Source organism: Symphodus melops (genome assembly GCF_947650265.1).
Source record: "Symphodus melops genome assembly, chromosome: 21".
Taxonomy (NCBI): domain Eukaryota; kingdom Metazoa; phylum Chordata; class Actinopteri; order Labriformes; family Labridae; genus Symphodus; species Symphodus melops.
Window position 1 is genome coordinate 7,999,953 of NC_136711.1, and position 16,478 is coordinate 8,016,430.

Below are 16,478 nucleotides of genomic sequence, written 5' to 3' on the forward strand. Positions count from 1 at the left end.
ACACACAGGATTGGATTTGATACACACTTTATTTAGGGGATTAATTGTGTTGTTTAGGAAACGGTTGGTTTCTTTCTGAGCTTATTTAGGCTTTCTGAGCCCTGATGCTTCGTCTACCTGTAGCACAGCACATTACAACCGTTCATTACACACGTCTGAGGCACAAACAATGAGACATTGAGTAGTGGGATGACTTCAGACCAAGGTTTGAAGACGCCACCTGGTGGACGTATTTAAGCATAAGAAGTTGAGCTTGGTTTTTAAAACGTACAAAATGTAAACAGTGTAATAAGTCTTTAATATGTTTTTATAATTTTCGTAGAAGTGAACTTCCTGGCTCTCTCCAAGGGGTGTTTTTAGTATTCCTTGCAGAGTTTCTCTTCCTTCATCTTTTTGCACACTAACTGGTCATGTTCACAAGCCGGGAAGAAAAAGTGGTTGAAGAACTGATGGACTGTCTGTCTCCAAAACTCTAGTGCACAACCTTTGTCCTCCACTCTTCTGGTTTGCATTCGCTTCCCTTTCTCACTCCTCTGCTCATCTTGAGTGCACAGGAGGGAAATATGTCACATTATATCATCACTTCATACACTGTTTTTTTCCCCTAGCTTATACTTTGTCTCGGAGGGAAAATGCGCAAAACCCGTCCCATTTTAGAATCGATTTTACTATCATAAGTAAATTCTCACAGCACGTCGACAAGGTATGTGTTACTATTTGAACATTATTACTCTTCTCTTGCTATTTGAACATGAAATCATTCTCCCTCTGCAGTTAAACACAATGATACACATTTCCTTCTACATGAGTTAAAAGAGCCAAAAAACCAAACCAAATTAACCTGCAGATGAAGGTTTGCTGTTTGCTTCAGTCTTGGCATCAGGTTGACTTTCGGCTTCTTCAGCGGCTGATGACTCGGGTGTTTTTCCTCTCTAGGATGACATCGGAATATAACTAATCAAACTTTTTTTTCTGTGACTGATGATGGGTTGGTTGGGGGTTGGGGGGGGTGAAGTTGACACATTTTGTCATACATTTGATATACCAGTAGGGAAATATGAAATGTACTACACATGCAAATATGTATGAATGTAAAAAGTTAAACATAATATGGTTATTTATCTGTAAAGAACTATACATAATGACTGCTAAAAGGGAAATATATTTTCAGTGCTGCGCTAAATTATCAAGCAAACAGTTTAATTGACCAATGCCTGACCTTCCGGAAAGCTCTTGATTGGAAACTGTTTTATTTTTCAGAACATCAATCCCAAGGACATTTTCTACTGCACTAAAACTAGACTTAGAAAAGAAAAAAAAAACCTGGCGTTCATAGACTGTAGTTTTTACCTTTGTCTCTCCAGCCTCAAGCCTTGGTTCAGCTCTGGCCTCTGTGTCTGGACTTGACAATGACTGGCCCCCCTCCATCGGACCTACAGAAACCTGCTGACACTTCACTTCAGCAGAGCCCAGAAGCACCTCAAAGAACTCCAGAAAGGTTATCTGGTGTAAAAAGTGTTAAACAACAAAAGTCACACAACAGAGGGGAAAGGTATACATAAAAGGTAAATATGTTCACAGGTGTAAACACTCCAGGCGGACCTCCACGTCCAGACAGGAGGAGGAGTTTTTAAGGTCATTGCTCTCTGATGTGATGATCTCCAGTAATTTCCCAACTGTCAGGTTGTTGTCCAGCAGATGAAGATCCTGTATGGGGTAACAATGCAAATCATCACTATGCCTTGAAAATGATGTGGAGAAGCTGTTTCCATGAAGATATATCTTTGAGCAGGGTTGTACCTTGAACATCCACAGCAGCTGTCGGCAGGTCATGGTCTGCTCATTGCTGGAGGCTGCAAAGACTTTGCAGTAAGCCTGATAGATTTCCCAACATTTCTGAAAGTAGTTAAATGCAACCACAGCACAGTCTGCTTGCCTGAACAGAAAGCCTGTAAAAGCACATCTGTAGTTAATAAGTTTAGTTATCACTGTATCTGTATGTGGGTTATCGGACAAAATACATGAAAAAACAAACGAGAAATGTTTGAGAAAAGGCTTTCATTGTAAACGAGTAATTGCTCTTTTTTTCACTATTTAGATTTGTTTAGTATTATTTTTTTAGCCCTTCTTCTGCAATTAGTTGAATCAAATAGCCAACCTGTTTTTTTCATTTCCATATTTCTAAATTTGATTCTTTTTTTTAATTTATTTGTTTGTGTAGCACTTTTTATTCTAATGTAAACTTGATGTGTTTTACAGCAGACAAAAACAATCAAAGACAATGCAAACTAATTAACAAAATAATTCAAGAGCACACTTTGAATCCAAAACACATTTCTAAAAGGAGCCTGAACCACCATATATAACACACACGTTCATACAGACTATACAACATAGTTTGCACCTTTTACAGTCTTCGCATTAGGAAGGATGTTGTCTGTCATCAGTTTTGAAAAGCAGGCTGCCAGAAGGTTCTTTTGTGACCTGCAGAAAAGACAAGAAGGGATGTTTCTCCTCTCCAAAAATGCATTGATAAACAAAAGCTTTTATTTAAATGGTGTCCTCTGTTATATTGTGTCCCCGTATTGCTTTTTCAATGAAAGTAAGTCAAGCGACATATAGTACTCAATCGGAGCTTTTATGACCTCCACAGCTGCTGATTGAATGAAAGCATTTTTGCCTTTAGGGGAATTTGCCTTGTGCCACAAACATTTAAAAAAAGGAACTCATATTGCAGACAGCCCATGAAAACACAAATTCAAATGCATCATCAAAGCTTCACATGATTACATGTAGGGATTTCAAGTCACAAGTTCAATAAAAGTGCAGAGTGCCAAGTTCATACTGTATGATCGCCGTTTGTTGAGCAGCTGAATGCTGCGTGGTACAAAGGATGTAATCCCCCTTTTAGTCCTCGTCCCTGTAATCTTGTTGGCTCGATTCATGGTCTGTCAGGTCAGAAATGCTGCACATTTGCTTTCCAGTTATCTTGTTACCTGGTTTTACAACCTTGTCTTGTTAGTTATTAGACAATTCAATTCTCCTCTCCAACACTGAATACAAAAGGTCAACACACTTTCGATGCAACCTTTGTCAAATAATGAGCTGTTCAACTTGTTTAATAGAGTTAAAGTCTAATAATCCAAAAGCTCAGTGCTGCAGATAACTATTCCCTGAACTGCATGCTTTCAGAATGAAACTGAATGAAACTTCAAAATTTTAGTTATAAGGTAGTTAAGCCTTTAGGCGTTCCAACGTTTGTAATTAGCACATCACAGCCCAGACTAATTGGATTGTCACAGTACCAGACCATACATATTTTGATGGAACGTCCAAAGTTATTAGAATATATCCTGAGGGAAACATCAAATATGTGCCATAAGTTCAAATTCAATAAATTCAATAGTCGCTACCAATTTTTCTCAATCAAAAAAACAAACCCTTACATAACCACAGATGATGGGAAGCTTCAATGTCTGGATAAGATTTTCTGGATAGATACATAAGCTAGAAAGGGATACAAACATTTCTACAGGCAAAGTTTTCTAATAGTTCCTTACAACATTTCTTTATGGTAGACATGGTAGGCAACAGCGACAAGACAGCTGAGGAGCCCATGAAGAAGAATGGGGGTGAAAGGAGAGTGTAGCCCTGATGCAGAGGAGTCTGTTTAGACACAGAGAGTAAAAAACATTTGGTCAAAAAAAACAGACTAGGTGTGAATGTCCTGTCCCTGAATAAAGATAATTAAAGAGAAGAGTGTTGGCCCCTCTCACCTGGGATAAAATGGTCAATCTGTGTCAGAGTGATGCCTTGATGGTGAATGTAACAGTCTTTGAGCAGACGCCAGAGCTGCAGGCGGGTCAGCAGGAAGGTGTTATCAGCAGAGAGAGCTTGGCCAAGTCTGCTGTAGAAACTATAGACTGACCTGAGCTCAGTGGCCAGCCTCAGCACCACAAACTCCACCTGTTACACACATGAGACGCAGAATCAGTTCAGAGTCACAAGGAGGAAAATCAAAGAAACAAAAAAATAGATTCAAATGTTTGAAGCATTTACACTTCTTCTGCTTTAACTTACTTTAACCTTTTTAACCCTGTCTTTAGAGTGAATGTACTGCTTTGGTCTGTCTTTATTTGACGCATTTTAGGTACTTTTTTTCAGCCATATTAGCCAGGAACTACAAAGAAAGTCTGCCATTATAATAGCATATCGTTAAGTTAAATGAACTAAACTGAACTGGAGGAGATGTCATTATGTCATTGCATTGTGCACTGTTGTCGGTCTTTGTAGCAACTTCAACAGCAGATATGGCAAGCCAAGTACTCTAAGACCAAGAATACAGTTGTGGTTTCACATCTTACTGAGAAAAAAGAAACATAGTAGAGCAATATTTTTTTAGGGGAATCTAATGATGGGCGGTCTAAAGCAAAGTTAAAAGACATGACCATTTTAACAATATCAATATGTGTGTTAATAACATGAAGAAACGTTTGCACATCAACAAGAACATTTTTTTAATATTTGTGCATGACTTTTTCATTGAAAAGTGAATAAAAAAGATTTGGGATTTTTTTTTGTGCTCCATAAACTTATAAATAAACAGAATAAACACAATAAAAACAGAGCTATGGTCTGACAACAGAGCAACAATCGGACGTTATGACCTTCCTTCTCTTGTAAGTTTCTTTGGTGAAAATAATTACATGGAAAAAATATTACTCAGAGATATTAAGCGGGTGAAGAGAGACCTGACCTGTCCCCGCTCAGCTTGACTGTTTCTCTCTGGGATCTTATCCAGGAGATAATCAATGTTCAGAGTCATGTCTGGTCCTAAGGTAGTGGAATCACTACCTGGCAGGGGAGTTGGACCTGAAACAAGATTATGCATTGTAAGCTTTTGTACCAGACTTCCAAACAATGATTGCTCTCCTTCATGAGAGGCGGATCATAAAGCTCACGTATTGTGGGTGTTTACCACAAAAAGGGGTGGGTGCTCTTTTTCCATTCACGATATCTGTCATCATCTGATCGTTTACAAACTGTCCTTCAAAAACACGCCCATCCTTGTAAGTGAATTTTCCCTGTGAACAGTTTACAACAAATTGCATTCAGATACTTCAATAAAAAGAAGGAAAATAGTTTAGTAATACTGCACATCGACTCACCTTTCCATGCTTTTTATTGTCCCTCCATTCCCCTTCATAGATGGCACCGCCGGCGTATTTAAAGGTCCCTTGTCCGTGCCTCTGACCCTGAACAAAGTCCCCAGTGTACTGGTTGCTCTGGGTGTACTGGGATCCATCTGCTCGCCTCAGGATCCAGATGTGTGTGCCATGTCCATGCTGCAAGAGAATAGTGCTCATTCGATTCACAACAATTTTGTCTGGCCTTTGTTTGTGTTTAGCGACTTTTGAAACAGGGCCGTTTTTATACAACATGATAACTCTGTGTGCATTGTGTGCTTTCAAACCTGGATTCCATTCTGCCACATCCCAACATACTCCTCTCCCAGTTTTGTCCACCTCATCTTGCCTTCACCATGTCTCAGGTTGTTCTTCCACTCACCAGAGTAAATGTTACCAGAGGGGTAGCTGGTCAAACACAGATGTAACCTTTAAATACAGCTCACGCTGCAGATGAGATCATGTAGATGCTTAGGTACTCAAAACATACCATCTCACTCCACATCCCTCTCTGTTGTTCTTCACCCAGTCTCCTTTGTACCAAGACCTCTTTTCCGAGTCGTAATACTCTTCACCCTAACACAAAGAGAGCCAATTCAAATATAAAACCCAAAAAGAAAGAAAAAAATTAAAGCTCCCATAAATTAGTGGATCGTACCTTTCCATGCCGCTTGCCGCGTTCCCACTGCCCTATGTATGACACACTGTTTGTTGCACATGTGTAAGTTCCAGTCCCGTGGCGTATACCATAATATACCTCCCCCTTATAGCAGCTGCCATCAGGCCAGGTGTAGGTGCCCTCTCCCAGGGGCTGGTTGCAGACAAATTCTCCCTGTTGAGATAAGAAATTTATCTCATGCATTATCCACCGCAATCAACCTTCCCATGTTATAGTTTCTATAATGTTATCATCCTTCCAACATTCTACTTTTAATGTACAGGATCCATGTTTTTATATGTGTATATATATGTATGTATATATATATATATATATATATATATATATATATATATATATATATATATATATATATATATATATATATATATATATATATATATATATATATACACAAAGCGCTTTAAATTTTAAAGCTTGATCCGAAGGTAGCTGGACTTGGTTAAAGCTTTTGAAGACGTTTTACCTCTCCTATGAAAGGATTCTTCAGTTCTAAACTAACTGGTGGACCAAGCAAGAAATGTAAGCCTCTGTGGATCACAAATATTCAAATGAGCAAGGATGACTCACATGACAATTGCGAGCTGAGTCGTTAATTTAGTTTCACCTTGAGTCATTAACCCTTCCAGTTTTCTCTGGGTTGTTGGGCTCACATCTTCAAGATCTTCTACCAAGTCCAGTTGCCTTTGGATCAAGGTATGGATTTACCATAACCTGGATGACCGAAAACCTACATAGACTGCACTTTAACATTTAAACGTTAAGCTTATAATAGCGGCCTTTGTCATTTCTGTGCCCTACCTCATATTTCACTCCACCTGCCCAAGTGAAGACACCTCGTCCATCCATGAGCCCCTTAGCAAACATCCCCTTTAGAAACAACAAGCAGTAACTTAAATGTGTAGTTTTCTTCATTGTCATACAAAAAGAGACGTTTTAGGGATACACATTTCTGGAGCAGAGAACATTCACACATTTCTGGAGCATTTTGCAAAATTCATTTCATTGCATTTGAGGAAGAGATGTATATATTTTTTCTTTCCACAATCAGTTAAATGTAAATAAATATTAGAAATACAAACATAGATTCAAATAATCAAGATACATTATAATATTGTTACAGCCCAAAATGTAATCAAAAATAATGTAATAACTGGAGTTATAACGTTTTGGGCTCAGACCTTTCTGACATTATCGACCAGTTACATTTTAGGTTTTCTTACATTGTTTTTAAATAACATTTCGAGTCGTTGTTAAATTTCGGGTAGTTGAATTTCGGGCTCTAACAAGGCAAACCATTGAAATATCAGCACTGAACATTATCTATTAGTTTATTTTTTATTAAAGTTTTCAACCATTTACAATTTCAACAGCCTTTATGCAAATCACAATTCATTAAATGTTATACTGTAGTTAAAAACCACATCAAGTATACATTTAGTATACCCTCTATCGCACCTTTGCACTTTTTAGTGTTTTTGACTTTTTGTTTCTTGCATATTTTATCCTTTTTTCATGCATATTGTTGATGATGTATTCAAGGTTGTGCATTTTTGAGTGTTCTATAATTTTGTCATGCATTTTTTATTTTTAGCATTTTGTAAACAACATAGCATGAAATACTCACATTAAGCACCCTTCGCACTAAAAAGTGCGCATTGAAACCCATTCAAATCACTATTTTTGAAGCATGGCTTTAAGTGTGTGCTCTGAGGGAGTCCCTTCCTGATGATGTCATTTTTACCATATATGGTAAAGGGTTAAGGTTACATAGTGTGAGTATTTGACACTGAACAAAAAATAATAATGCATGTAAATAAATGTTGCTGCTAATCTTTCACATATACCAGGCTGCAATAATCAAGCCATAAATAATCAAGTTGTCATGAAGTATATTGAAAATATATCATTTATTGTGTATTTTAGACAATAAAATAGGGTTGCATCATGACAAAAACATGGCAATTTAAGGGTTAAAAAAATAAATAAATAACATTTGATATGTATGATTAGGACTGATGCTGATTTATAACACTGTCAAAAAAAAAGCTATAATTTATAAAACTTTTATAGCTCGAGTTTTTATTTACACATTTTAGTGTGAAGGGTACATAGTGTGAGTATTTGAAACTGAACAAAAAATAACAATGCATATAAATAAATTGTGTTGCTAATCTTTGACATATACCAGGCTGCAATAATCAAGCCATAAATAATCAAGTTTTCATGAAGTATATTGAAAATAAATCATTTGTGTATTTTAGACCATAAAATAGGGTTGCATCATGACAAAAACATGGCAATTTAAGGGTTAAAAAATAAACAAATTTATCAACATTTGATATGTATGATTAGGACTGATGCAGGTTCATAACATTATAAAAAAAAAAACCTAAAAAAACCCTATAATTTATAAAAATTTTAGAGCTTGAGTTTTTATTTACACTTTTTAGTGCGAAGGGTACTTACTTAACGTAAGTATTTTAAAGGTGCATCTAAGGGTTACGTGTAAAATCAAACGTGTCTCTATTTATGGCGTAATAAGCAGTCAGGTTACCTTGTACACATGTCCTCCTTCAAAACAAGCGAGCCCTTCTCCATCAAACTGGCCTTCACATGTTTCCCCTTGATATCTGACAAGGACACACATGGCAGGCTATTAGTATTATTACTACGTGACTATACAAAAACACCTTAGTAAAGTTACCTATCATTATTATTAATACTGTTGTGATTTGTAGTTCACCTCTGTACAGTTAAGTTAATAAGAGAGGGGAGTTCATGAATGTCATCTTTCTCGGGCTGTTCCTCTTCCGTCCAGCCATAAAAGTTGCTCGACAACCTTGTTCTGTTGCTCCTCTCCTGTGTCGTTCGTGTCTCTTTATTTCTCTGTATATCTCCTTTCGTCGCAGATTTATTCTTTTCCTTTCTGTGTGTCATTTTTCACCATCTAGTAATTTCGTGTCAACGTCAACTGGGATCCTCTCCATGGAAACCGAAAAGACGCTGAGACTACGGAAACCTTTGTCAGCCAAAAAGGGTGTTACTGTCATTCCGTATCTTCTGTAAACATAGTGTGGGCTACTTAGGTGGAGGCTTGTGCTCAAGTAATGCCTCATTTATGTTATTTTTTTATTCAATCTACACCACTAAAACAAAAAGTAAATGTGATTTTTATCCAATTTTATTTTTTGGCAGCTTTAGGCAATTCTTAAGTTAGAATAATGCTTTAAACGCTGCTGGCCTGGCGGTGCTTCAAGCTCATGTTCCTTAGGACTTGCAAATCGGGTTCGGGTCTGGCCTTTGCCTTCTTTCCCTTAATTCCTACACTGGTTTGTTTTTTAACAACTATAAAAAAAAAAACCTTCCCCTCTTGGTCCCCCCTGTCAATGCAGTAGAAACATAAATGATAAATTCCTTTTCTATACAGCTGACCAGATTTGTTTCAGGGTAAGTTTAGCTTCTGATAAATGCAAATTCACTGCTAATATCAGCATATATTATTTGACAGTGTGATATAAGTGTAGTAGTTTAAAAACAGTGAACCGTCAGCTGAATTCTATGAGAGTAAAAATCAAAAGATTTCAACATGTTGAAACATATTGTATTTATTTCTCCCCAATAATGAGCTGTAAAAAAACTAAAAGCTGTTATAATGGGATTCAAAATAAAAATAAGATCAAAAATATTTTGAACAAGTATTGTGAAAAAGCATTCAGTCACTGGTGATATTAAACAGAAATGAACTAGAAAAGTAATGCTCTTCAACAGGTCCATCCTGAAAGTGCTCAGTCTGATGAGATCATGTCCAGGTTGGCGAGGTGTCTCATGGTGGGCCTGCCATGAGGACAGTTCCATGGATGTTCAATCTCCCCCATGTGAACCAGAAGCTTCTTCATCTCACTGACGCTCAGAGCAGTGCCAATCATCACCTGAAGATGGGCATCATCAAATAACGTATCACAACAAAGGTAATAGAATTCAATGACCTGTTCAAAAATCTGAAGAAAAAGTGGTCTAATAATACTTTTTTTTAAAGGTAAATTACATTTAAGATCACTTACATTTTCGACTTCTATCCTTTTATTTTAGATAATGTTTTTTAAGATATCCACATGCTTAGGGTGGGACAACATATTGATGTGGCCTTGTACATTTTTCCTGACTCGTTTTATTTGACACATTTGTAAAATCACTGGTGCAAGTTAATCAACATTTTAATCTAAAAAAGAAAAGGAAAAAAAAGCCACTCTAAACAGATTTTCCTGCCAATTTCTCTCATCCTTTAACTTCTTCATGATCTCTCATGGTGGCGTTTATGACTTTAATAAGGTTCATGTGAACTGAAGTAAACTGAAAAAACAACAAGTGGACACACGGTTAAATACATTAAAGAAAGACAGCAGGATAATGTCTGATAGTGTCTGACATAATAGGAGGCAAAACTATAAACTACAATAAAAAACTACTACACATTTAATCAGATCTCGTAATGTATCACAATATGTTTTGCAAAATATCAATTATCTCAGAATCGCTTCATTGTGATATCATCCTTATGATGGGCAACATATCGTGTATTGTTTATCATGTATTATTTATGACATTCTATTTATTTATTGAATGAGTTACCCTGTGAGTCCCAACCCTATTACACAAGTTTATAATTAATTAATAGAAATAGAAATGTTTTTTCCAAAGGATATTTAAGTAAACAATATTGATTAGATAATTTGACACTTCATGTTCATAATGTATGACTGTAAGTGAAATCTGCAGCTGAGTGTAAACTCACAGATTTTCGACATGCTCTGGAGGCAAACATTTGCCTGACGCGGGATGGTCGGCACATGACTCCTGGGCTGTCACTCAACATGAAGATGAGCTCCTCGATGTCAGCTGGGCCAAACGTCCAGTTTCTACTGGTGGGCAAAGACACCAGCTTAACCCGCTCCATCACCGGAGCTGAAGTCAGAATCAAAAAGAATAAAAAGTTACTTTTGTATTTGTAATTTTCAGAATGGAAAATAACTGTTGTGAGCTTGAGATCGAATGAGATCATACCGTCTTCATCGATTAAAAATTCAAATCCGTTCTTCCTGAATATCTCTATATTCTCCATCAGTACATTTTCACTCACAGCAGTGAGGTGGAGCTTCTGAGGCCTAAAATTACAAGAGAGAAAAGCAGATCAGTAACTAGCAATTCAAGAAATTACAAGGGTAAATTTAATAACAAGCTTCAGATTCTTACAATATGAGTTTCTGTCCTTGAAGCACATTGTGCTGCTGCAGCATCTCAAAGTTGTATTTCTCGTCTGTTGCATGCTGGTCAATCATGAAGATGTCCGAGTTGAGTTTGGTGATAATGAAGCCGAGGTTAAACTGACCTATGATCTCCATTTCTTTGAACATATCTTTACTGAAATAAAGATCATCTTCAGTTAAGGAAATGCCACTTTAATATAAGCAGCAGGTTTAATCAGTACTAGTTATATGAATAGATTTCTACCTGATCTCTTTTCTGAGCTCTTCTTCAGCACTTTGGTTTTCTCCCGGGTTGATCTTGGCCCTGAAGCGTCTGTAGAGCAGATCTGTTTTGTTCCTCTGTTTCTGTTGGTCCTGTAACCTCTTCAGCCTTCCTGCAAGCTCCTGGAAAGAGAACTGGAGAGGCACCGTTCTTCTCTGCAGGGAAACTGGAGCGTCCACTGTCGAGGCGGACCCCTCTGAATGGTTTGAAAAACTGTTTGAGTTTGGTTCTTTAGCAAAAGGTGGTTCTTCTGTCCTGGCCCTCTTTGCATCTGGGCTCATGGAAGAGTCCTTTAAAGTGCAAGGCTCAATCTGTACCTCCAGGTCTTCAGAAACACTGTGAGTATTTTCGATCGTTTCTTTAAATGTTTCATTGATGGCTGTGTTCGAGTATAGTTTAGGAGACTGTATCCGTGGGGTTGGTACGTCGCTAATCAACACATCACCGTCTTTTTTAGGATCTCCATCAACGACCGACATCTTTCCGTACTTGAACCCTTCCAGCACTGACTCTCTCCCTGGAGAGCATTTAGCTGGGTCTCTAGTGGATTTTAAGTGAGAGTTTGAACTTGAATTGAAGGTAGGAGGTTTAATAGAGCCCTTGAAAAAAGTCTGCAAAGTTTTCTGTGTTGGTCCACAGTTGGAAGCTTTCATCACACTCGATTTGTTCACAAAACTCGAGCTGTGATGACTTGAAAAAGCAGCTTTAAGCCCGGCCAGGTTTAGAGACGACTTTGGGTTCTGAACCACGGACTCCATGTCGGCTCCAGGTTCTTGAATCTTTTCATTAGACACCACAACCTGACAGATATCAGATGCAGACGTTGTTTCTAGAGAAGAAAATAAAAATGCAAGTTTTTAAAAAAAGGCACTAAAGGTAAAGGTAAAGGTAAACAGGATAAATATCCCATGTGTTGTGTAGCAGGCTAAATGTAATGATTTGTTCTCACTTGTGCCTGGTATGGGTGTGAAGTTCAGGCTGATCTTATTGACTCCAGCCTCGTACATATTAATAAGAGAAGTCTTAAGAATAGCCAGCAGGAGTTTCTCCTCCTGAAGGAAAATCTGTCGTTTGTCGGGGGTTACGTTCACATCCACACACTCTGAAGTGACAAAAAGAAGGAATTCTAATTCATGTGGGACAGAAAAAAAACGTCTGTGTGATTTAGAAATAGCTTTGGATGACATTCTCACCAGAGGCAACGGCTATGTTTAAAGCCACTAATGGATACTGATGTCTGTTGTACATATGATACACTTCATTCACAAGTTTGGTCACCTGTGAATGAATAAATGCACAAATTAAATTACACACTTTTAATACAAATTAAAACATGTCCTGCTTACGAACTACCAATAAATTGTAGAGTGCAGATGTTTACCTTAAGAGGATCACATGGCCGGTTGTTGATGAAAAAGAACTGTCTGTCTGTGGCACTCCTCCCAACACCATGGTCTCCTCTGGACACGAACCCTGTGATGCTGCCAAAACACTTTCCTACTTAGAAAAGACGACGCCCTTTGTTTTAAGAGAAGGCATGTTCAGGTAATACAGAAAAGGGTGTGACTCACGAAAACAGTTGCTTTGGGAGTTCTACCTCCTTGAGCCCATATTCCTCGATAACATTTTCTGTCGGAGACACTTGCTGAAAAGGCAGCAGACTCTGTAGCTGCAGAAGAAATATTCAACATTTTAATTGAACATTAAATTAACCAAAAAGAATGAACTTCACAAAAACACTGACTTTGAAAACTGGGGAAATTATTATTTGGGGGAGCAGTAGCTCAATCGGTAGGGACTTGGGTTGGGAACCAGGGGTTGCCGGTTCAAGTCCCGATGCACACCAAAATGTGGAAGTTGGTCCGGTAGCTGGAGAGGTGCCAGACCATCTCTCGGGAACCGTCAAGGTTCCTTTGAGCAAGGCATCGGACCCCCACCAGCTCAGGGGGCATCTAATGTGGGCTGCCACCGCACTCTGATATCTCTCCATTTAATGCATGTCCACAGGTCGTGTTTGTGCATGTGCGTGATTCAGGCCTGTGTGTCTTTCTCAATAACAGAGTGCAAACCAGAATTTCCCCTCAGAGACTAATAAAGTATATCAAATAAAAATAACAAGACAGATGACTTAGTTCTAGTGACATCATTTTTTTTTCATAAAAAAATGAAACCATTAAGAAACCTGTGACTGAAGTTTCAAACCTGTTTGGGTCCAAATATGGCTCCTATGTTGTCTCTCATGCTCTGGCTTCCGCTGGTGCCGAGGACGGTGCTGCGCTTTCCCTGCCCGTTCTGGTTCGAGCAAGTAATCCTCACTCCTGTGGAGATGATACAGTAGGACTGCAGGACATGTATCATTTTGGCGTACTCCTAAAAAATACAGAACAATCACATATTTAGGATTAAAGATAAACGACAAAGTTACATCAGTAAAGTATTGGCTGCTTCTTGCCTCTTTACTGTGTTACAGTTAGGAAGTCAAACCTTTAAGAAAACAATAAAGGACAAATGGGCATTGTTAAAACTAAAACATGTAACCATAGACAATCTGATATCTACCACTTCTTGGTTCCCAAGCTGAAAACAAATACACCCTCTCTCTGTTACAGTCTAATAATATACAACATATGAACGATCACTTTCACAGACAGTTAACCTCACGTTAGTACAAAGTTGATGCAAGAAAACAAAAACACAGGAAAAACGGTGAAACAAAAAAGCAATGAAATCCTTGACATAAAATGTCTGATGTGTTGTGTGTGAGTAGTTGACTGCTCAGAAACATAGCAATGATTCTTTAGTGACCTTCTTGATATTACGATGGAACTCCTTGTGTCGAACAGGCAGGGTGTAGAAAAGCTGCTGCAGGCTGACGGTGGTGCCTTGCTGCCTGGGGTGAGGTGACTTCTGCACCAGGTGGCCTTTATGGTCAAACACAAGCTTGGTCCCGACATGGCTGGACTCATGACACGTCACCACACCCAAGTCACTGCAGCATGGCAGATGGGATTTTAGCAGGTGAGGAGACAAATCATTTAAAACGTACAGATCAAATGAAAGAGGCTGTTCTATGTGTTTTACCTCAGAGCACATAAAGAGCTGAGAGCTTCACCTCTGAAACCAAACGTTTCCACATGGATTAGATCAGAAAAGTCCTGGAGCTTTGATGTGTGATGCTTTAAAGCTGTGGAACAGACAAATCAAGATTTACGCCACCACAAAGATCAGGACTATTTCTACAGACAAATTTGATAAGAAGAAGGCCACTTACTCAATGCTTCAAAGTTGGCTTCTTCGACTCCTTTGCCATTGTCTGACACTTCCACTAGTTCAGCTCCGCACTCCTTCAGCCTCACATCTGAAACAGGAGACAATGGGATACATCCATTTCCATAAAAGCTCAAAATGATTGTTTTTCAATTCCTGAATATGTATCTATTTTACTCGACCAGTAAACGTAGGGCCCGTGTTATTCAACGATGATACAATGATTATGTTTTCAGCATTTACCGCTGTAGCTCTTATGAGTGACAGGTGGGGTATAAACCTTAAACTATGAATGAAAGGTGGCATGCTCACTGTGTGTCAGGTAATGTTGGTTATTACAGGGTGCGCTGTAGTAGTACCATAACAGCTGGTCCGCTGTTGTTATTCTAACAGAGAAGCCCTATCACAGCTTTCTGATGGGTTGTGAAAAAAACATTGATAAGCTTTAGTACTTCAATCATATTTTTGCTGAACTACACTGGTAATGTTTTTAAATCATGACGATTACATGAGTAGTGTGGTTGCATATTGTTTCACATTAACAATACCACACAATCTGAAGAAAGTAAGAAGTTAATCTAAAACACAGAACTCAGAAAAAGGAAGAGTCATTATGTGCATAATAAATACAGAAACAGAAATGGGATTTCTATTTCTATAAGTGGTTATGTAATTGCCCCAGTATATCAGTTCCTTGCATGAATCAATAGTTACCAATATTAGTGGCCCCTGCATCAATGCTGTTTTCCACCAGCTCTTTGACAGCAGTGGCCAAAGTCAGCACCACCTGTCCTGAACAGATTTGATGCACTGAGTGTTTGTCAATGGCCCTGATGGATTTGGCTGGTTCAGAGCTGCTGAGAAAAATAAAAATAAAGAGGCAACTCAATAACACACTTCATACAAATGAACAGCTACATAGATAAGAGGATGTAAGGATCTACTTAAACTCAGTGTTCTTTGGTCTATGATAAGTACATGATTACAGTGGAAATGTCAGGCATCCTAATCATAGCTGGATAATTGTATTTATGCAGTGAGGGAATCCGCACAACTTAAGACACTGGAAATACATTATTACATTCCATGTCTGTTGAAGTAGACTAATAATCAATAAAAAGGTATACGCCTACATTGTAACGAGACAGTAACATTTACATTTACAAAGTGTGTATAAGGACCACAATCTGAAAACACAAGTTAATGTTGACAACATTACAATGTTATTGTTCAGATTTTTTATCTCAGTGTTAAACTTGATTAGATAAGAGCAAACGTATGTGTTAAAAGTATGTTTCGTGTGTCAGCTCGTCAGTGGCAAACTCTCAGAAGAAACGCCTCTACAGTGGGGAAAACAAACATTTGCATGTAAGCTAAATAAATGGGATGGCAGCTGTCTTACCAGGCATCAGACATCTTCAAAGCAAGCACGAGGAATTCATTGAAGTTGGGTCAAGGAACTAAGAACAGTCAGGACGAGACACCAATTTGCACGTAGCCGTCCGTACTTTTTTGTTTGTCCTACTGTAACACAATTCAGATGCAAAGACTTTTCACAACGTCACGTTCAGATTTGTAAACACAAAAGGTGCACAAGTACCGCGCGAGGACACAGTTCTTCTCGAGCACCACTCTTGCGCAAAACTGCGCAGTTGGACTAATAAAGATACCGACATAAACTGCTGAGAACGTAAAGAGAAACCACTCAAAATACAAGAATGATAAAAACACGTACAATTGCAATATGTTAAAAAGTATTGTAAAAGCATTGCCTAAATCGTTATGGCGTTGCATCACTAAACGAGAGGTTAGGGAGC

General features: G+C 38.2%; 2 protein-coding genes across 4 annotated transcripts; both read right to left on the reverse strand.

Moving 5' to 3' along the window:
* Positions 1-10: 10 nt before the first annotated feature.
* On the reverse strand, positions 11-8,873 carry rsph10b (radial spoke head 10 homolog B). The gene is made up of 17 exons (XM_079333871.1): positions 8,612-8,873; positions 8,423-8,498; positions 6,667-6,735; positions 5,845-6,018; positions 5,677-5,762; positions 5,474-5,594; positions 5,169-5,345; positions 4,979-5,084; positions 4,757-4,872; positions 3,777-3,966; positions 3,561-3,666; positions 2,405-2,484; positions 1,801-1,949; positions 1,603-1,707; positions 1,351-1,503; positions 842-932; positions 11-541 (listed from the first exon to the last, which is right to left on the reverse strand). The coding sequence occupies exons 1-17, from the start codon at positions 8,803-8,805 to the stop codon at positions 357-359; spliced, it is 2,178 nt and encodes a 725-aa protein (XP_079189997.1). The 5' UTR covers positions 8,806-8,873; the 3' UTR covers positions 11-356.
* Positions 8,874-9,457: 584 nt separating this feature from the next.
* On the reverse strand, positions 9,458-16,439 carry pms2 (PMS1 homolog 2, mismatch repair system component). Of its 3 annotated transcripts, XM_079334084.1 has the most exons (15): positions 16,064-16,432; positions 15,376-15,518; positions 14,666-14,752; positions 14,476-14,578; positions 14,200-14,383; positions 13,597-13,764; positions 12,966-13,063; positions 12,776-12,875; positions 12,588-12,672; positions 12,344-12,496; positions 11,377-12,223; positions 11,119-11,286; positions 10,930-11,030; positions 10,661-10,830; positions 9,458-9,797 (listed from the first exon to the last, which is right to left on the reverse strand). In XM_079334084.1, exons 1-15 carry the CDS (start codon positions 16,075-16,077, stop codon positions 9,654-9,656), a joined length of 2,565 nt encoding a protein of 854 aa, XP_079190210.1. In that variant the 5' UTR covers positions 16,078-16,432; the 3' UTR covers positions 9,458-9,653. The 3 variants fall into 3 exon arrangements, with proteins under 3 accessions (XP_079190210.1, XP_079190209.1, XP_079190208.1); XM_079334083.1 differs by having other exon boundaries at positions 10,661-11,030; positions 15,376-15,515; positions 16,064-16,439; XM_079334082.1 differs by having other exon boundaries at positions 10,661-11,030; positions 16,064-16,437.
* Positions 16,440-16,478: the final 39 nt, after the last annotated feature.